The 23,108-nt window shown below is 31.0% G+C and overlaps 2 protein-coding genes across 5 annotated transcripts in view; one reads left to right on the top strand and one right to left on the bottom strand.

The window, feature by feature from the left end:
• LOC134696072 (centrosomal protein of 83 kDa-like) overlaps positions 1–15,038 on the bottom strand; it is a 54,389-nt gene extending 39,351 nt beyond the window's left edge. The window contains exon 1 of the mRNA XM_063557656.1: positions 14,927–15,038. Coding sequence (XP_063413726.1) covers positions 14,927–15,007 — 81 coding nt within the window. The 5' untranslated portion in view covers positions 15,008–15,038. The remainder of the gene's footprint in view (positions 1–14,926) is intronic.
• The window catches only part of LOC134696069 (myosin heavy chain, striated muscle-like), a 41,242-nt gene continuing 18,258 nt past the window's right edge, over positions 125–23,108 (top strand). The window contains exons 1-4 of one of the 4 annotated variants that reach the window (XM_063557652.1): positions 125–401; positions 8,992–9,116; positions 20,360–20,488; positions 21,073–21,198. In XM_063557652.1, the coding sequence (XP_063413722.1) occupies positions 20,360–20,488; positions 21,073–21,198 (255 nt within the window). In that variant the 5' untranslated portion in view covers positions 125–401; positions 8,992–9,116. Of the gene's footprint in view, positions 402–8,991; positions 9,117–17,858; positions 18,118–20,359; positions 20,489–21,072; positions 21,199–23,108 lie in introns of those variants that run through there. The other 3 variants (XM_063557650.1, XM_063557653.1, XM_063557651.1) reach the window with 3 other exon arrangements.

Here is a 23,108-nt window from a genome sequence, read left to right as displayed (position 1 = left end):
TCATATTACAGGTATAATAACCCCCTATTGTAACCCCATATTCATCAAAGACCTTTAAATTTTTGATAGAAAACATGTTTTTATCAGTGAACACTGAATATAATACTGGTCCTATTCATTTCCCATCAACTATGTCTTTCATATAATTTTGATTTCTACATTAAACTCTGAATGATATCAAATTGTAGAAATAACGGTGTGAATTATACATTGACAGTACACAAATATATTAAATTCGAATATACATATACATATAGGTGGAATTCGACATTAAACTTTGAATGATATAAAATATTTTAGGAATAACGGTGTGAATTATACATTGACAGTACACAAAATATATTAAATTCGAATATACATATACATATAGGTGGAATTATTGTAACATCGACAGGATTAAGGTAAGAACACAATTTTGATCTGTGATTTTCTTCCTATGTCAACTTAGTTTTACAATTAAGCAGGTCGCGTTGACGTAGTTATAACATATTTTGTTCATTATAGTCCAGAGAAGCTTGAGAATGTATATTAAATTACCATCTTGTGTTGCGTTATGTCCGTTTGGGTTGATTGTTGCTTATGTACACAATCGAACCTTGAGTAAAAGTCTGCAAAAATACAAACCAAAATATCCAGACAAAATTTAAAAAGCGTATCAAGGTTCGTTCAATTTAGCGTGATTTATTGTAATGTTACATTGCGAGTACCACATGTTCATCGGGCAATCACTACTATTAAAGAAATTTTGCCATATTACGTCTTGTGTTTTACATTACTTAAACATGCTTGTCTTTCACATTATGATTGCTCATTCCTTGTGAAGGTCAATACAGTGAAACGCTTCTGACGCATTTTTACAATTTTAATATAATTGAGACTTAAAATTTAAAGATGTACTAAAACGGGTAAAATATGTGTCATTATAAGGTCATCATACTCATACATTAATTTTTGATACCCAATGCTCTTCTTTTTTTGGACTTGTTTGGCTTAATAACAATTTTGATATGAGCGTCACTAATGAGTCTCATGTAGACGAAACGTGCGTTTGACGTACTAAATAATAATCCTGGTAACTTTTATAACTATTAGTTTTTGATTTTTTCTATTTGTTTAAGGATCTTTATATAAAAACAACAACGAAAAAAGGAAGCACATCAGGGCCTTAATACCTACACTGCTCTTATATTATAGAATACTACCAGTTTATATTGGAGCATGCTTTAAAACTGTGGTAACCAACAGAAAACAAGAATGTGTCCAAAGTACACGAATGCCCCACTCGCACTATCATTTTCCATGTTCAATTGACCATGAAATATATTTAGGCATTACAATTAGAAAGATAATATCATAAGGAACATGTGTGCTAAGTTTCAAGTTGATTGGACCTCAACTTCATCAAAAACTACCTTGACCAAAAACTTTAACCTGAAACATGCCATTTCATTTTCTATGTTCAATGGACCGTGAAATTGGGGTCAAAAGTTTAATTTGGTTTAGAAATTAGAAAGATCATATCATAAGGAACATGTGTACTAAGTGTCAAGTTGATTGGACTTCAATTTCATCAAAAACTACCTTGACCAAAAACTTTAACCTGAAGCGGGACAGACGGACGAACAGACGGACGAACGAAAGGACGGACAGACAGACAGACGAACAAACAGACCGCAGAACGAACGAACAGACAGACGGACGAACGGACGCACAGACCAGAAAACATAATGCCGCTCTACTATCGTAGGTGAGGCATAACAAACGAGATAGAAGAAAATAGGTCACTGCTTAATTTTTAAGAGATAAGATTTTTAGCTCCAACATTCATTAGTTATGAATTGATGTTCTTGACATATTGATCGTTATTCGGCAAATTGAGTTCGAAATATGGGTACATTGTATGTGTTCAACTGTTTATATTAAAATACACGAGTGACACTTTCATTATAAACCTACAATACGTCAAATACTTTATGTTTCTTATATTAACTATTGGCACTAGGTCGTAATCGTGCTCTATCGATATTTAGATTAACTTAAAGACTTAATTGAAAGTTGTCAACTGTTGCTAACTTGAAAACGAGATAATATAAGGTAAACAATAAAAGTAAACATGTTGTTATTATAATTATGATAACGTGCACAACATGTTATTATAATACAAAATATAATCGTTGTTTTCACATGATATATTATTTAAACTTTCAAAAATTACTTGTGTTAAGAAAGGATTAAAAGTTTCGAATTATTACAAAGTATAGAGATTTCTTTCGTTTATACTGAATGTACAAATTTTAAAATATTTTTTCTGATCAATACGATATATGCGATGGTGAAATAATTGAAAACATCAACCAATACAGAACATTAAAACAGTATTAACTATTGTAATGATTTTAGCGTTTTATAGTTTATAGATTTGTTAAGTGTCAGACGACTTGTTAACTAGAACATCAAAGAAAAACTAAAACTGCTGAGTCATTATTGACAGAATTCGTAATTAAAAAGACTGTTTATCTCAGTAATTTATCTTTATAAGCCAGCTCATTGCAGTACTAATATCTCTTGACGGAAGCAGGCAAAATGATTATTATCCAATTCAAAGTAAATCTGGTTAAAGACATGTTAAGTCTCTTGGCTTTTGCTTCCTGGTTCGTCTGGTGATCTATTACGATTTTATAGTATGCCAACATTGTCTCATTTGAACTGATCAATTCATATGTTTTGATCGTTGATTTCAATGAAAATGGTTGCATATACCAGAAAAACCGCTGAATTACAATTATTGGACATAGTCAGTATGTAAATATTATTATGTCGTTAAATGCCCTTCACTTATGGCTAATGCAGACTCTGTTCGACGTTCGGGCAATACATTATACAATAGTGACATAACTTTGTTTCGACTGCACTTTTCTTTCAATTTTAAATGTATACGTTTCAAATTGAATCAATTGCTTGCCTAATTTTTTCGGATCAATATCAATATCCTTATTTGGCAAAACTTCTAAGAATTTTTAGTCCTCACTGCTTTTCAACTTTGTACTGTATTTGGCCTTTTTAACATATTTTGATTTGAGCGTCATTGATGAGTCTTTTGAAGACGAAACGCGCGTCAGGCGTATATATAAACTTTTAACTTTTAATCCTGGTATCTATCATGAGTTTATTTGTTACCATTTATATTATTTAAAAAACGTCAAATAGTGTAAACGAATAGATATCTTTTCATTGATTGATTATTCAAACAATACCACAAAAATATATGGGCATCAACTTGAATCGGATAAGTACGTAATATTCCTTCAAGTTCTATTTTTACTTATTTTTTTGTGGTATATTGTAACTTCATAAACTTATCAATAAATGATTAACGTTTGACATATCCAGAGCATTTTTCTTCTTATAAAAATAACAATAAATAAAGTATACACTTTATAATATCTACATTTCGTGAGTGTACATAGCAGAAAAAGACTTAACAATGCACCTTTATTCTATTTTTTTGGGGTATTGAAATTTTTCACTAATTCAGTCATTGAAAAAGTCAAGCTATAAATCAAAATAAAACCTAAGCAATACATTACGTTTATATACAAGAGGGCTTTATACTTAAGTAGTTCATTTTAAACTACCCTTTATCTGTGTTAATTTCAAATATTTATGTAAGACGTGTTCGGATGATATTTCTTAACGGTTTCACGGGAGCGAAGTCAATTATTTGTGTATTGCTGTAGCAGGTGTATAATGCTTGGACTTGATAACCATAAAATACAACAACTATGGACTAGTAAATAAATCTTGTGTGAATGTGAAATATCTGACACTTGTATACCTATACAATGTAACATTTGTTTCTTTAAATATGATTTGCAATATAAAATTAATGAAACTAATTGTTCGTCAATATGTCACCACAATCAGAATATCAAACTGTATTTAATTTACCAGTCATTGTATTGTTGTCTTCTAAATTGTTTTTTAAAGTAGGTTATAGTTTTTTAATAATTTTTCTTACTTAAGTTCCTGTTGTTTTACCTTGAAGTTCACTGTTTGTTTTACAATAATTATATTCGACGTATGTTTAGTGTCATACATATTATATATGTAAGTACATAAACCGGTACCAATTTTTCTGCACCAGATGCGCATTTCGACAATCATTGTCTCTTCAGTGTTGCTCGAGATCGAAATATTTGAAAATACAAAGTATATTAAAAGGATGGAGAGCTATATATGCCAAAAAGAAAAAATATATAGCCGTAACCGGGCAAGGAATTTGCACTTTATATGATGATGGGCATTACTTAATTTTAACCAATTTCAAACACAAAATGTACCGAAGTAGATGCTACTGGGATGGTGATACCTTCGAGGACCCATCACCAGAGCCATGGACCCAGTGGTAGTAATTACATAAACTGTATCATTTTTTTCTGCATTAGATGCGCATTTCGGCTATGAATGTCTCTTCAGTGATGTTATTTGATTCTATTATAGTAGTGTATATTAATAAATTGACCTTACATGGATTTGACTGTTATATAGACAATAACTGTTTAGTGTTTTTAAATATCAGCTGTATTTGTAAGAGACTAGGAAATAAGGTGTATGCGAGCTTTTAGCGAGCTACTACACCTGTTTCGAGCCGAGACCTTCTATGCAGGACTATAAGTATGAGTTTTTCTCAGTTTGGAAGGTCGTATGGCTGCCTGTACTTCCTTACATCCGCTTGATTTGAACTTTGCTGGATAGTTGTCTTATTGGCAATCATACCACATTTCCCTATTTATATATTGAGATACGCACACAAATTGTATTTAAACATGATAATAACCAGGTAGTTCACCCTCTAATCATGGACATAGGGTAACAGTATAACTTAAGAACCAACTGTAAAATTAAGCAGTATGTTTATGCATGTACACCACTCGTACTTGTTTTTTATTCGTATCATTCAATTGTCCAATAATACTACAATTGTCGGCGGGCGTATTGAACGCAACACTATGTTTTTGAACTTCTATTTTATAACTCGAATTGAATGGAATAAGTACATTCGTATCTTATATTCAAAATACTAATAACCTTGAAAAGAAGCATTTAAATGAAAATAACCATTTAATTGTATACATATTAAATTTTGATTATTTGTTGTTAGGTACATGATGAAATTGTAATTATTGTTGAAAATTATGTAACGATATGAATCTCACCCGAGTACATTGTTCAGTGAGAAACATGGCAAAAACGTTGGTTTGTAGAAACCATACGATCCATGATATACGATGAATGGTATAATTCATAAGCAGGAGCTTTTCATTTGTGCCTCTGTCTAAGACCACTGCTGAGATGTCTTTTCAAAGTGCCTCTTTGATCTCAGATTTACCCTTTTATAAATGAGATCAAATACCTACCTTATTATCGTCTTTCCTTCTCCAACTGCATTAGATAATCAAAACATAAAAAATGGTAGATTTAAATCGAGAAACTATTTTGAGAACATTCAATATGAAAATAAGGATTTTAAAATATAGTATGATTGACAATGAAACAATTGGCCGTTATAGATCAAAAGACAAAACTATGAACAATTACATGATATCAATCGACCCTCAACAATGAGCATAACTAATAACGTATAGTAGTTTATAAGTGCTTAGGTGATGTCATTATAAATTTGAAACAATTCAATGGAAGAGCAAATGGCCTTATTTGAACTACAATAATAAACGAAAAATAATTACCACAGAGGACAATCAACGGCAATTGGGTATACTGAATTGGTTTAAAGCTTTTCATTGAATGTTCATTGTAAAAAGCAAGGTATTCTTACAAAGAAATATAAACATTATAATGGTGCAAAAAATTCTTATAAACCAACAGTTCAAAAATTCAAAATCAAATTGGTCGAAGGTATATTGCATGAAATTCAATACTAATTATTGTTAAAAATAACTTCTGCCAATAAAAATAATAGCTGAAGATACGAATTCTTGAAATTACAGAACATTTTGGGACTAGATGGGATGCATAAAATCCTAATCGAAATACTATGACATAAAAACTAATATTAATCTCAACCATTATTTGCAGTTTTGATTTATACCGATATCTTAAATCGTTTAATGTTATTTTTTATATAGATACATTATTTTCTTTATGAGACAATTTATGCTCTTCATCTAAAAATGTATTCCTTGTCAGTGAGAGATACAAAGAATGTACTTGTTTAATGGATTCCTACATAACATCACGCTGGCTTTAGCAATAAATCATATACATTATAGTTTAATCAATATGTAAACCGTTGAATCACAGTTACACTGTGTAGATTACAAAAGTTTTCAAACCAATAATTACGCCATGAACAGAAAATTGTCATATATGGAAACACAACAATCAACGTTAAATTTGAAATATTATATGAAAGTATGCAGTTAACTAATCACTGTTGAACTCATACATGCTATGTCATTTCTTTCCAAAACTGAATGAGCTAAGTAAAAATAAAATATAGTAGAAAAAACACTATGTACGGCAATGGATTTTCCATATCAAATGAAATAGAATGTACGGTACCAATCTGATTTATCGTCTGGAGACTTGATTCTACATGTATATAAAAGGTTGACTTCATACTGGAATGTCTAATGAAGAATGAAAAGAAGCTGGAACTACATTGTCACTTCACAATCCGCTATGAAGATGATATTGTCTCACTAAAAATTCAAAGTTTTGTGTATATTAAACGCATTTATTCCATTGAAATTGAAATAACGGATACAACAAAGAGATGCCATATATGAGGTTTCAATGAGACAACTAGCCATCAAAGTTATCAAATAAACTGGATGTATAAGCAAATAAGCAATTAGGGCAATCGTATCAGAAAAATCCATACCGTATGTTCGCGTATCAAAGGCACTGACATGGAAAATCTGAAACACTTCAAATGAAAAACTATCAGCCTAATGCACAAAACAGTTTACTAAAACAAATATGACAGAATAAAAGCGAGAGGTTTTGCTATCCACAAAACAAAGTTAAACCCACCATTTTTCTTAAAATATCCTGTACCAAGTCAGTTGGCCATTTTTATATAATAGTTCGTTTCTGTGTGTGCATTTTTTTAGTGTTTCTGTTGTATCGTTCTCTTCTTATATTTGATGTGTTAACCTAAGTTTTAGTTTGTAACCCGAATTTGGGTTTTTCTGAGTCAATTTATGAATCTAAACCTCGGTATACTTCTGTTGCCTTTATTTACGAATCATGTAACGATATTCACTGAACTACAGTCTCCGTGATTTGAGACACGCACATACATAATGTAGTGGGGTTTGTGAGCGCTCAACCCTCCCTTATCCTGAGACAGTGTTTTAATAGTTTAACATAAGCACAAACTATGAAAAAATCTGTTGAAAAAGGCTAAGCTCATCAGATAGATACTATTAGAAATAGTAAATCTAACAAAAACAGAGTGGACGTGGACGGGTACTGTTGCATTCACACAACAAAAAGGCACTAAGTACAGATCTGAGAATACACACAACTATTGACAGCTAGTTCAAAGCAAATACTAGTAACAAAGTGTACCTAAGGCAAAAGTCTTTAGACCTAATTTGACAAAAAATGAGTACTGATCTTCTATTACATGTGAAGACTTGTTAAAAATTGCTATTTGGGGCAAATTCGCATAAGATTTCAATCCAAACTATTTCTGATAATACTTAGTATACGTCAAAAAAGGTTCAATAGGTGTCCTTTTTTTAAATCCATAGTTTAACCTGTTGAAACTAACCTGTCACTATTTGTAATCATTGTTTGATAACGTTATTGAATAAAGATTAAAATGCTTAAACTTCCAAATAAATGAGTTTGTTACACTGACTGAATAAATTGATTACACATTTTCATACACAGCTTACATAATAGTCATATCATTATAATTTTGTTTTTGTTTTTCCCAGATACACAGACCATATTATGTGTAGCTAATTTTTAACGATCATAATTTCTGACGCTTCGACAAAACCAATAGCATAGAACATTGATTTGCTGTTCCATAATCATAGAGCGAAATAGTTTATTTGTTCCCTTAAAATCGTTTGAAAAAAGGGAAGAGTAAGGGAAAATACACGTATTGCTGTTCCTCCTCACAAAGGCGTGTTTTTTATATTTTAAAATTATTTCACATTGCATTTTCCCATCGTCTACCAAGACCGAGTGCATAGATAAATAAAACCATTAATGGATCTAAAATAAAGAGGTAAAACAGTCAATTGACAGATACAAAATTATATGAAAATAATGCCATAGGAACAATTTTCTCGTTCCTTTTTTTTTTCTTTTTCATTAACGCATGATTATATTGATGAGATACTTTAGAGCAGTATCAAACCAGCATTGAATCTTAAGTTAAGGAATGCGAATACAGTTACTGTAACATAAACTGAATTTATTAAAGCTTGCATCTGGTGGTTTTAAAGTTGCGTGGTACGTAAAATATAAATACAAGTTCAAAATAATATAACTATCTACCATAGGATCGAATTTCATGTGTAGGTTTCATTTAAAGAACCAAACTTTTCAACAAGTTTCTTTATTGCATAATGGCTAGCTTTTATGTCTACGAACAAATAGGATATAATTATTATCAATACACATCACGATTCTCACACAGATTAAACGCACAATGAAGAAATAATATGTTTAAATTATGATAATGTGAACTCAATTCTAGTCATAAGAAATTATTGTTTGCATTTTAACAATAAATGTATTTGTAAAGAATGCATTAGTAGTTGTTGAAATTTTAATTTTCACTTGAAGAATACTTTTTGAAATATTAATTAATCTAAACATTTATATTCTATATATATTAAATTTTCCACTTCACGTATTCTTTATATTCAATTTGTAAGCGACATACGAGTTTTATAAATCATTTAAGAAAAAACTTGAATGTCATCTAAATCTGTTTACTTTCAGAATAGGACAGTGGTGGATGTTATTTAGAACAGACATAGGTTTTGCACGATAAAATGAATGCCTTCTAGATACTACACCTTTCAAATCACACCATGAAGAGTGGACAAAAGACATAAAACTGCAAGGTAAGTTAATGTGGTACCCAACACTTTAACAAAAATTAATTTGGCTCGTTTAATTTTCATAAAATTTTGACAAAGTATTTACTTTAACCCTTTGAAAAAAATATAAAAATTTCAAAATATTTGAACCAACCGTTTTATCAGAAAAATTACACTGGTTATATAGCAGATTGACAAACACTTATTTTGATCATTGAGAAGCTTAATATTCCCTTAACAACACAACGTACTAATTGAAACGTTTAGCTGATTTTACTGAGTTATCTCCCTGTAGTGTTAGGTACCACCTTAATGTAGATGAATTATAAACTTTAAGGGAATCAAATACAAGTGATACATTGATCGTATATTTGCGATATATCCGTAATGGCTTTATAAATTCTATTAGTTATACACCAACCAATACAGGCATAGATACGTAGTCATTGTGACAATGTTTTGTTTTTTTGGGGGTATGTTTTTATATCGCTATAGTTTATTTATTCTGGTTTTTAGAATTCGCTGTTTTTGGTAATGTTTTACCCTATATTTTGCAACACAATTACATGTATATGTTTATGTGTACAATCATACTATTTACTTAAGCATTGCATCCCATCACTGTTTTGAATCACGTTGTTTTAAGCATGTCTTACAAACAGAACATGATGCATCCATCGAAAAGAGATGATACTTTACATGGAACTTTTTTATTCACATGTATTCTGATGATTACGAGTATTACACCTAGCTTGTTTCTGAAATTCTGATATAAGTTTTAAAAAAGAGAAAAAATGACAATAAACAAATAGAGAAGAGTGGAATATATGTTTAAATTGTATCAAATTAATGATGAAAATCCAAACAACAGTTAGATTGTTCAAAAAAGTCTTCAATAACAACGGTTTATACAATACGCCAATCTCTCATTCGTTGTTGGTAAATAAATCAAACTGAAACAAAAACTCCCTATTCTCCAACATTAATATATATAACAAACGGCAACTATTGGCAATGTTCTTCACAGGGAACATGCAGATGAATATGTGGCAGGATTACACACTTAGTTGTTTTACTCTTATAATAACCTCCACATAAGTAATTCATGTTTTTGCCAGTTGAATAAGAAAATTTTAAAAATAGAAATAGAATAGAATATTAATGAATTGTGACTTTACATGATATTTGTTTTACGGAGCTTTTTTTTCTGAAAAACACTTAAAAAGCGTCATTTATGTTTATATCATTGATATGTATCTGTTGTGTACAAGTTGTAATGTTGTACAAATTATGATTTGTACGGATTTTTGTTATCCAAGGACCTACCAAAAATTACATTTACTCGCATATTTTTAACAAATATGTTGGAGTTTTAGACCTATTACCTTTGCTGATGGTGGTCGTGTTGTTCAGTGTTTTGTTTTGTATGTAAAAGTAGTGTTTTGTCTTTTCGACGCCATTGTTTTTGTTTGCAATGGGACTGGAAGTTTCTTGACACGTACGTTTTGTTTCTTCCACCTCTTCTAAAATTAAAGGCGATATCCCTTATGACTTTGACAGTACCTATACGAACTGTTTGGGTCAAATGTGTCAATTCAAGCATAAGTTTTGATAATTTGTTGTATAATTTAAGCTAGTTTTTGGTTTATCAACCGTCCATGTCATATACCAGTGGACCATAGTTTGTTATATAGTGATGTATAAATAAAGGCAACAGTAGTATACCGATGTTCAAAACTCATAAATCGATAGAAAAAAACAAATCCGGGTCACAAACAAAAACTTAGGGAAACGCATCAAATACAAGAGGGGAACTACGACACAACATTAAAATGTAACACACGCAGTTACGAACTAAGCATTCGACAAAATCCGTAACTCATAATATGCATGAAATATAAGAATCTATAATACTTAAATGAATTAATTGTTTAATCAATATCACGACTTTAAATTGTTTAAAAAGTATTAGCCATGAACAACTTGAATATATTTTCACATATGCTTACAGAAAATAGGTAAAGTTGGGAATTAAATTGAAGACAAGCGAAGTATATTTTGGAATAAGGAATAGCTTTGGTCGAAATAATTTATATATATCTTTTTGTAAATTTCGCATCTTTGCCTTCCATATTTCAAGTAGAATGCTACAATAGCCTTTGCCTTTAATGTTGCGCATATACAAATTGTATGTGAATTGTGCCATCTCACAGAAAGTCATTCAGTGTACCAAAATGATTACAAATGCATATCGATAAACTTTGCATGAGCGGTAATATGCTATGACAATTATGCAACTCGATTACGGCAAATTCTGAATACCATTCTATAACTCAATTATTTACCTTAGAAAACCCAAATTAATTTCGAGCTTTGAGTCAATACTCTATATTATAAAACCTTTACTTATGCATTTATTTCATTTAATATTTTACACAATACTTAATTCTCCGTGTTTATTTTTAATCATTGACATTGCAGTTCGTATATTAAACATCAAATCTAAAGTAATTATTCTATGCAAATGGTAATTTGTGCTAATTTGTGTCATATGTCAGGTTTTAATATTATATTGAAAATACTTTTATATAAAAGTGTACAATTATCCAGTCAAGTTCGAAAACCTCGCTATCACCAACAATGTAGAGAAATACACCATCAGACGTATAAAAATATCTGATGTAAAATAAATCCAAATAAAAAGATTAAATGAAAATTAATTCAAACGACATTAATAAGTAAAATACTACAGGTTTGTTTTTGGACATGGTTAATCATCAGATAAATAGTTAAATATAAATAATGTGAATAGGGGTGTTAATCAATGGTAATATTTTGATCGTCTGATAAAACCTTTCGTTTGAGTAGTTATTGAGAAGTTGTACGTACTAGACGAGTGCTTCCAACATTCACAAAGATGAACGAAAACTTAAAAAGTTTTACTCGAAATCAAAGAGACCAAGAAAGGAGGTCATATGTTTTTGATTCGCGTGCATCTTGTTTGACTGTACTATTAATTTAAAAATCATCCGAATAAAATGAACTTATCAAATTAATTTTAGGATTTTCCATTTTACTTATTTCGATTAAAGACGAAATGAAAAATAGATAATATCAAGATATTCGTCATGAAATTAAATAAATGACTTCACTTATCCAAGTAGCTTTGATCGACACCATTTGTGAAGTAGACGCAAAACTGTAAGCTCAATCATAGTATCGTAGTTTGATATACTGGGTTCTACAGTATATGCCTTGTGTAACTAAAAAAACAGAAACCAACAAACAGGAACTGATTTCAAAACCAATCCTAATAAATGCCACGTAGGCAAAACACAATCTCTTATTAGAGAGATATAATGGTTGTATACGACTGTCGACTACTCCCTAAGAAAATATTCATCCCAAGAGAGCTAAGCATTATCTACAAGATTTTTGCCAGCTAAGTGTTTGTTTTCAACAAACTTGTACGATATACGGACAGTTCGAGATAAAGAGCAAGTAATCCGAATTGAACATGATATATATTATAAAGGTAAGTACTCTTACCTCATGATTACTAGTATTCTCCTTTTGTCTTCTATCATAATATTTATAATATATACCTAGATAGGTCGCACACATTTTTCAACTGTTATTTCGAAAATTTAATTGGACTAATATTTCATTTAGACCTAATGACCTTGCATTTCATAAATTCTTTCATTTAGACCTAATGACCTTGCATTTCATAAATTCTCATAAATAGTTTATTAATACATTTAACGCTTCTCTTACTATTGGTATATAATTATCTGTTTCTCTTCAATAAAATATAAATTCTTAATATATCATTTGGCATATTCTTAAGTTAATATGTTTTTCAAATTGTATAACGTTGAACGTGCTATGGTGGTATTAATTAGACCATTGTTGAAAGTAACGAGACTTCAACTAGCGTGGTTAAAAACATATGTTTAAACCATTGAAAAAAAAATTGCTTTGGCTTGATTTATTTTGATCGACTTCATGGACTCGGTTTATTAATACATTATCACTAATAACAGCATGAAACACAAAATTGTGACAAATATTTTTGATTGGTTGTTGTTTGCTAAACATCCAGTGGCAAATATTTCATGGATATTCAGGATGAGACCAAGTTTACTTCAGTATAGATTGATTCAGTACAGCGGGTTAATCGATTGAAGAGAGTGACTCCATCTTATCAAAGAGAATATGTTAGTTAGGGATTAAAATGTAGGCCTGGTAACAAGCCATATTTGTACCATGGTTTCTAAGGGTTAAAATAGTGCTGATGAATTTACGTAGACCTCTAACTCTCCATAAATTACTCCAGGTAAGGATGCCGTCATTACGTGATAGTGTGTGACTACATCTGCATGTCATAACCATACATTTGCCCTCCATGTAAAGTGGTAATGTTTTCCCCTTCTGCAACGAACGAATTCCCATGCACCCCTTTTTTGGTGGGGACGTTGACGGGTTTTTTTTTTAGTAAATACTTTCAAATGGTATGTGAAACAGCAAGCATCATTTTTTTTATAATATATATACTCCATCAAGTCAATTAATTCGTATAGACCATATAAATGATTATAATGTGATGTAACCGCTTTTTTTATTTAACAACAGGCAAGACTGAATTTCAGTCTATAATAATTATCGCACACTACCACATATACAAACTGCTAAATGATAACTGCATGTTGACATCTGCAGAAGTCTTTGTATTACTATTTTAATGGAAAATTCACTACTGAAAAATGTACATATAGAAAAGAATATGTGGTATGACGGCCAATGAAACAATCTTTCACAAGAGACTAAAATGACATAGACTTTAACAACTATAGGTAACCGTACGGTCTTCAGCAGGTACTAAAACCAATACTGCATTGTCAGCTACAAAAGGCCCCGATATGACAAGTGTAGAATAATTCAAACGAGGAAATTAACGGCCTAATTCAAGTACGAAATAACGAAACACAAATATGTAACATAGCAACAAACGACAAAAACTGAATTACAGGTTCCTGACTTGTGGCATCTACATACATAATGTGGTGGTTTTAATCTTATTCTAATTAAGGCAACCCTCTCCTACCCTGGGACAGTGGTGTAACAGTACAATGTACTAAAACAATCTGTTGACAAAGGCTTAACTCCTCAGATGTATAAAAATAGAAATATTTTGAAAAAGGCTTAACACAAATAGAAATACATCTAACAAAACCATAGTGAACGTGGCTGGGTACTTGTACAGCCCAACAACTAAAATACACTTAGTAAAGATCTAGGAGTACTCGCAGTTACTGGACAGCCAATTCAAAGCCAGTAACTCCTGATAAAAGGGAATCATGCAACTAAGAATAAGCATTTTTATGTATGTGTTAGTTTCAATATATTTGTTTATAGTGGATTGGGAATCAAGTTATTTCAACTTATATTAATTCCTTTTCACTTTGCGAACTCGATTGCTGCCTTATAGCGGCATTAACTTGCTCTTTTTCAAATCTACAAGGGTGTTTTTTACGTGCAAGTGATATGGCTCTCTCTTAACACGATTCAGCCATTTATCGTCACCTTCGAAGGGACTATCATATTTTCTCGAGACTATTCTCGCGAATGGTGTCAAGGGAGAGCCGAAAATTCAGTCCCGGAAATTTTTACCCCAGAACGGGTGTGTATGTGTTCGTGTTCGCGATCAACAACGTATATGAATTACACGGATAAAAAACTGGTAAAGTTTAGCAAAAACAATATTAAAGTGAGATTGAATTATTAATTTTACGAGAAGGGGTTTCTTGATCAATAAAAGTAGATTCACTTACCTCGGCATATTGTTGTTTCGTCTTTGGTCCTTTTTTTACAACATAATATTTATAAAATATATCAAGGTACGACACAGCCATATTTGAGTCCTCTCAGAAAATCTGTGTGACAGAAAAAATACTACAGAGACACTATCTTCATAACAGAAAAAGTCAATATTGTGGATTAAGATGTCCAAATATATAATAATTTATCATTGTAATCAAAGCAGCATGATTATGCACAAAGTGTCTTCTTATGCAATGAATTTGATTAACTGTTCTGTTTAAGCTGGTGACTTTCAAAACTTTTCAAAAATGTTTTTTTATTTACAATTTTGGCACTATCCCATTTGAATCTTCTGATGTTACGAGAGCTCATTTGGTTGATTTGTTTAATGTTCTACTCTTTTGTCATTCATGTAAAGATACATAAATATGCAACATCAATAACAGTTTTCTGCATCTATCATTTTCCGTTCGACATGCTTTGATTCACTTCAACAGATATTTTTACTTCATTGCTTATTTAATATCTTTATGTTAGTTCGTTCAATTCATGAACAGGTAAAGCATTTTTGTGATGATATTTTGAAGACCTTAGGAATCAATACTATTGACTTGGTCAATATTTATATCTACCGACCAATTTTGCAATCTTATAGGATTTTATAATGGTATTGTAGGTGACATGTAAGCATACTGATAAGTATAAAACTTTAATAATAGACAACTTTCAAATTACCAACACTTTTAAACACTGCTAATGCTTTGTTATCGCCATTTGAATACGGAATAAATTATTATTTATTTACCTACATATTTCCTCTTTGAACTGAATAAAGTACGTTTTTATTTGATTTGAACTACATATTATCTATTACATGAAAGCTTAGTAAATAGATATTATTTGTTTTGTTGTTGAAAAATGAATTATATAAAATAAACTAACTATAAATCTGTACGAGAGGAAGAGCTTGATGATAGTAACTACTGTATGATATTCGGTGAAATGTAGTCTTGACTACTGATTTTAAATTACGTATAGAAGTTTAATATAAATTATTCAATTATATATAACCAGAGATCTCAAATGAATAATTTCGCTTCCATTAGATTGATACGATAAATCGCGAGGATTTGACGACATTAAAATTCCTATAATTCGACAGAAAGGTAAAAATTACCGATACATTGTACCTTAACTTATGTTTAAAAGAAAGGAAACGCGAAACCAAAAAACATGAACAAGCTGGAAATATTGAATTATTTTTAAAATGGAACTAGACGCACACGTACATAATTTTTTATTAACTTATATGTGTAACATGTTAGTTTTTTGTTCAGACAGTCACACAAACCTACAAGAGAGTTTTAGAACAATAGTCATTTATACATGAATATAAAAATTATGCAAAAGCGTACAAGATAAGAAAAACTATAACAAGTCTTACGCCATTTGCATTTGTCTGTTTGTCTTTTTCACAAACAGTATTTGCATGTCTTTTTCTTTTTTAGTCACGAGCTGTATCTTTCTCCACTTTTTTACAAGCCGGTAATATTCTACATAAACAAAAAAATGTTAAAAAAAACTGCAAAAAATTGTCATAATTCTAATAAAGATAAATGGAAACTATTGTGCTAATTGTTGTGTGGTCCATTATTTCTTGTACGTAAACAATTGACGTTAGGTAGCAACTTTGTTAAATACTATAAATGTATAAACTGTGAACTGGTAAATTATTTAATATTATGTAATAATGTTTTATGCCTAAACATTATTTAGCTTCTGAATTTGTACATCTACAAGTAAGTTAAAAGGTATGATACTTATATTTGTTATATGCAGTTTCGAGATACGCGTAACTATTTATAAGTAAAACGTTGTTAATCATAACGTCTATTCGTTCCATTAGTTGATGAGATAAAGTTATGTAGAGATAAAGTCTTACGTTTGATTTTGTGAGTTTTTAAGGACTGCCCTAGTCCAAATAATTATGACATCTTGAAAGGCTATTATATTTTCTTTCTTTTTCGTAAAAGCACAAATTTTAAATAGCCTTCCAAGACGTCATAATTATTTGGACTATGACTGCCCCTTTTTTAATTTAACTTGGAGTTTGTTATTTTTGAAAAATGTAATACTTATTATTGCACAAAATATTACAATTATTCATGAATATACTGAACCTATTTCAGTAACAAATTGTCCGATATATGATCGCACATTAGTTTAATATCAATCAACATGTATAAGTTTTATAGTTTTCAGTTTAGTTTTTATTTCACAATGACGAACATCGCTCTGTTGTTCCCTTGAGATGCTTATTTACAAAAAACTTTTCTCTATTTAAATGGTTAGAGATTCTGTTCTTTGGTCATAAATGTTGTACTAAATAATTTATGTAATCGATTTGTTTTCTTATATTCAGGACGTTGTTGAATTAGGACAGATCAAAAAGAGGACAAAATCAAGGTCACAATATAATTTTTAATAATTTTGTTCATACAAGCAAATTTCTTATATTTATATCATTCATTGTATAATTCAAATTTATGTTTATGTATCACTAGTTTGAATGAAGTTTACACGTTTGACCTTTAAATATTACTAAGGTGAACAGACCGTGCAGTGGGATTATGGATGGCATGCAGTTGCTTATACAAAAAGAAAAGTATATTTAAATAGTAATCAATATCTGAATATCCATTTTACCATGAAGTGCTTTGAACGTTTCACACTTTGACTTATTAGCCTTTCGCACTTGTAAAACAAAACTGGACCTGTACGGATTCTATATATAAAGCCTACAGAATTACTGATTTAGCTTTTCTATAGTATAGGTGATATTTACCTAACGCCAAGAGCAGAACCAATCAATTGCAACCGCAGTTGATTACTGTAAAGTGATCAATTTCTTATTCATTATTGATGTGTTTATCGACATGTTGACGTGACAGAGTAACTGAATAACATATCGTAGAATTCCAGGCGGTAATATTCCCGCCATATATCTGACGTTTCCACTCTGGATTAAAGTTTTATGAGCCACTAATCTGTGTATCTCTAACGTTGTATTGAAGATAGCTTGTAAATTGAACTCTGTTTGGTCTCTGCTTTGACAACGTTCGTTGATTTACAGATAACTAAAGCTAGATTGCAAATTTATTCTTCCTTGTCTGCGGGCCATTTATGGATTCGAATCCAGTTTGTGAGTATAGTGTTGCTATGTTTGTGAAGTTCATTTATTCTTTGATGCAGCCTCAATAAAATTTCACAAATGGATCAAACACATTGAATGTATATGCATGTTCAGTTAACAAAAAGAGGTCAGTAAATACATTTTTTTGTGTTAAGAGTCTTTTTACCCAAATTCGGTTTTATTAATGTCTTTAATGAATTATAAATAGTGTGATAACCTTTCCATTTTTTACGGATCAAATAGATAGATAATAAAGAACTCTAAAGATAACCCGCGATGCTGATACCATATGGGGTACACAATTACTATATGTTGTTACTTTTACTGTTTTTGTATAATTTGAAAATCAATCAACATAACTATTATTATTACACTTGAATTCATCTTCAATAGCGTATTTTATAGCTGTGAAATATCATTATATTTAATGTGAATATGTGTTGCTTTGAATATATTTTTTCGCAGAGAAATTGCATAGTATTAACCCTGATATTTCCGTCCCAACTTTCAGTCACATGCTAAAGGGAGACTGATTTATAATTGTTTTCCTGTTTGCGTATCCCTATATTTCTATTATATAAATAAATTGTTATTTGTGCACTTTCAAGAAATTAGATATGGTTGAAACTAAATTATTGAAATTGTCAAGCATCCTTGACTAAATGGGAGAAAAAAAATGTGCAAGTATTGATCTTTTTAATGGACTAATACACTATTTGACAGTTACATATAAAATATCAGAATGCGTTTAATGGAACCAAATCTGTCTATTTTGGTTGGTGTTTTGTTGAGTCAACCCTTTTGATCCAAATGCTTCATAGTACTGTACCTCTACTAATTTCATACGGGGTTAGAGTGAATTTACAGAATCTAAAACTGAGAATGGAAATGGGGAATTATCAAAGAAACAACAACCCGACCATAGAAAAAACAACAGCAGAAGGTCACCAACAGGTCCTCAATGTAACGAGAAATTCCCGCACACGGAGGCGTCCTTCAGCTGGCTCCTAAACAAATATATACTAGTTCAGTGATAATGAACGCCATACTAATTTCCAAATTGTACACAAGAAACTAAAATTAAAATAATACAAGATCTGTATACATAGTATTTGCGGTCACTAGTGCAGGAGAGCCGTGGTGAAGTGGTTACCGCATCGGCATCGGGTTACAAACTCAACGGTTCCTGGTTCGATTCCCGTTCTTGTGAGAAAATTTCAGGGACTCAATTTTCGGCTCTCCCTTAACATCATTTGCGAGCACAGTCTTGATAAACGATGATAGTCAATCAGAAGTAGACGATAAACGATTTTGTGTTTATCGAACTTGGTTGTTGTCTATTATGTTCGCTTTTAGTTTATTGTCTTGCTGTGAAGTAGGCCGTTGATTTTTTATGTTTGAATTGTTTCATATTGTAACGGTGCATGTTGTGAATTTAGATCTAGTACAGTTTAAAACGTGCTTACATACTATGAACAAAAAGGGATCAAGGTACACTTTAAAGAGACAACAACCCAACGAAGATAATCAGATGGCTTCTAACGAAATGTCAAGCTCAGAGTAATCACTTATAATTTAATACCGGTATACACAATATGTGATCTTCCCACAACACACAATTCTCTAAAATAAGATAAACACATTAAGACATGCAGAGACTCATTCAGTCAGTCTAGGTTCCTTAAAATTAAAGTTTCATGACAGTCAATATCAATAAACTGTAATTTAACTCCTTGGTACACTTCCGGTTACCAAGAAGACATAGACTATAACCTGCCCCCTTGTGTACCCTTGATGAAGGCCGTTGCTATAGTGAAGTCACCACAGATAGAACGTGCCCATTTTAGTATTAATCTATTCGATTTATAAAAAAATTGTTTGAAGACTGGTATAACAAAATTTAATTTGTTTATTGATTTTCACAAAATATGCATCCTTCTGACCTTTTCACAGCATAAATATATTCCGAATGAAAGAACCTGTATTACTAAATGCAATTAAAATGATTAAAAGTAGATGAGATTCAATTATACGGGTGCAATAAAACAGCATCTAGTCTGTGTTATATACAAAACATGCTTGCAAAATTTCGGATCATTAGTTTAGATTGTGCATAGTAACAGACTGGAGCAAATACTGCAGTATCCCTGGGCATCGAACATAGGGTATGTATTAGATCGTGTGTGAGTAATTATGTTTTTTTGTGGTTTGATTTTTATTTAGTTAACCAGGGTTTTGTTTTTAATTTCAGATGACAGTTAATACACAAAGGCTGACCACATTGCAACAATCACTGGAAAATTTACTTACAGAGAAACGTACACTCAACTCTAAAGTTATATCAGACTCATATAATCATTTCAAGAATTGTATTTCAAAGGTATTTATATATAAAATTTTGCTTATTAAATATAACAGATCCTAAATCTCGATGACGTCACCTAATAATTAGAAGACAGAACATACTGACTATGCGGTATGGGCTTTGCTCATTGTTGAAGACCGTACGGTGACCTGTAGTTGTTAATGTCTGTTGTTTTGGTCTCTTGTGGACAGTTTTCTCATCATGCCACATCTTCTTTTTAATATTTATTGTTTATATCAAAAACTGATACAGAGACAAAGAAAACTGAGTTAAAAAAAGAAGGCATGTCCTTGCAGGGCAGTTGACTGTGACCATACTATAAAAAATGAATAGACAGTGGTCAGAATAGAGTAATATATTTTGGAAATAATTGTAATTAATAAATGTATCTTCATCACGAAATGCAACTACTAGTATTCAAATCCTACGTTATAGATATGTAGAATTGTGAGTGCCAGTTTGTATCGAATAAGAAAATCAGTTCATAGCCCCATTAATAATTTACTGAATACATTGTACAACTTTATTGATTCTAAATAACATTATCATACATATTACTGACGGTAACATAGCTTATTCTGAATAATACTTCATTATAGACTAAGGCAGGACAGGCAAATGACCTTAAACCATCTTTAAAAAGATTAGAACAAAGCTTAAAGAACGAAGGTGCTTATAAAAATGTCAAGGCAAAGTTTGAGCTAATCAAAGCTGATATCTTAGATGTGAGTACAAGCACAAAACGTATTACATATGTATATTGTTGTTAATTTTCTTCAGGTAAGATAATTTTGTTTAAACAAAAGTAAATAAATAAATTTGGTTTATTTACTGTCTTCTGATTGGTTAAAATTATTAGTTTTATTTTCAATGTTGTCAATTTTGATGGCGACACGCCCACTCTGACGTTGTGTATTCATACGCCAACATGTGTGTATGTTGTTATTGTTAATATAAATAATAAAAAATGTTCTTTGAGCCTTATTTTTGATAGAAATTTATTTATAATGAATGGCAATAATATATTTTGATTTTATGGAACCATAAAACTAATTTTTGACTCTTCACATTTTACATAATCCGCTTCGCGGATTATTCAATGTGAAGAGTCAAAAAATAGTTTTATGGTTCAATAAATTCAAAATAGATAATAGCCATTCATTTACAAACAACGAAATCTTCCTTCGGTTCATTTTTTTTTTGTATTTTTATCATATTATAATAACTTATAAATTAAAAAGGTTGTGGCTCATACATATAGCAATCGTTATAAGTGCATTCAGTACCAAAATATATAACACATATATTTGAAATGTTTGACGTACAACAATGAAAGGTGACAAAACACCAGGTTTCTAAACTATGGTTCAAAAGTCAAACAACAACTTAATGTGAAACAAAATGAACGTGTAAATTTATCCAGCTCTGTCCTGTGATAGGAAAATAGGGAAGGAAGTTAAAACTCAGCTTCGTTTATGTTCATGTTCTAACGAGAAGTTATGTGGAATGAAACTGACTCTCCTTTCATTATCTCTATTGTTTATCTCTCTTATGCCAACATGTTACCCCCAATTTAATGCTGATAAATATTCTTTATAATACATTATAATTTGTAAACTGAGCTGTTACATACAGTAGTTGTTTTCCATTCATTTGTCAAATCATGTTGTTATAGAAATTATCACGTGTAACAGAAAACAAAACATTTTCCCGTAATGTTATTCAAAAAATAATTGGTTCTCGTTACAAACCATTATCGCCATCCAACAGAAAAAAGGACCATCAGTTTCATGTTTCAATTTGCACCTGGTGTTTTGCAGTACATTCGTACAGTGTTAATTGACAATTTATCGACCGTTGCGATAAAAGCGGAATTAAAAATAAAAATTTCTCAATTTTCAGTAATAGCTGAATAATTTTGATAATCGTTTCCGCCAATCCCGGTTAGAGGAATGGGGTGCTTAGATGTTCTGTAGCTCTTCTTATCAATTCATTGATGGTTCGTCACTCTTGATGTTTTTATGATCATACAACAAAGATGTGCTAAGGTTAGACTTCCCGTTTAAAAAAGGTATCAATATTTTTACTATTTCACTCAGGCTTTCGCTGTGCATATTCGTCGATATTTCTATCCATTGTGTACTATGGTTTTGTTTGTTTGTTTGTTTGGGATTTTGGGTTTGGGTTTGTTTTTTGGTGTGTTTTTTTTTTTTTTTTTGGGGGGGGGGGCACTATTTATACATCATTCTTGTCAAGTAATGTAACCGATGACTGACTCGTTGTTGTTCAAATACTTGTATTGCTGCTTTGTGATACACACGAATATTATAGCTGACTATGAGGTAGGAGTTTTGCTCATTATTGAAGACCTTACGATGACCTATAGTGGTTTACTTCTTTATCATTTGATCTCTTGTGGAGAGTTGTCTCATTGGCAATCTTACCACATCTTCTTATTTCTAATATGACAGGAACGGCCAAACAAACCTCCTAGTTCACCAAATTAAATTAACTTAATCACCAACACTTAACAAACAAAGCAGCTGACTATTTGTCACTGCCTTTGGTCCTTTTTGACGACCGTACGGTTACATGGTCTGTAGTTGTTAACATCTTTGATCGGTGGTCTTTTGTC

Source organism: Mytilus trossulus, chromosome 14 (assembly GCF_036588685.1).
Source record: "Mytilus trossulus isolate FHL-02 chromosome 14, PNRI_Mtr1.1.1.hap1, whole genome shotgun sequence".
In the NCBI taxonomy this organism is placed as follows: Eukaryota; Metazoa; Mollusca; class Bivalvia; order Mytilida; family Mytilidae; genus Mytilus; species Mytilus trossulus.
The sequence above is the reverse complement of the archived record's forward strand: the minus strand, read 5'-3'. Positions and strand labels throughout refer to the sequence as shown.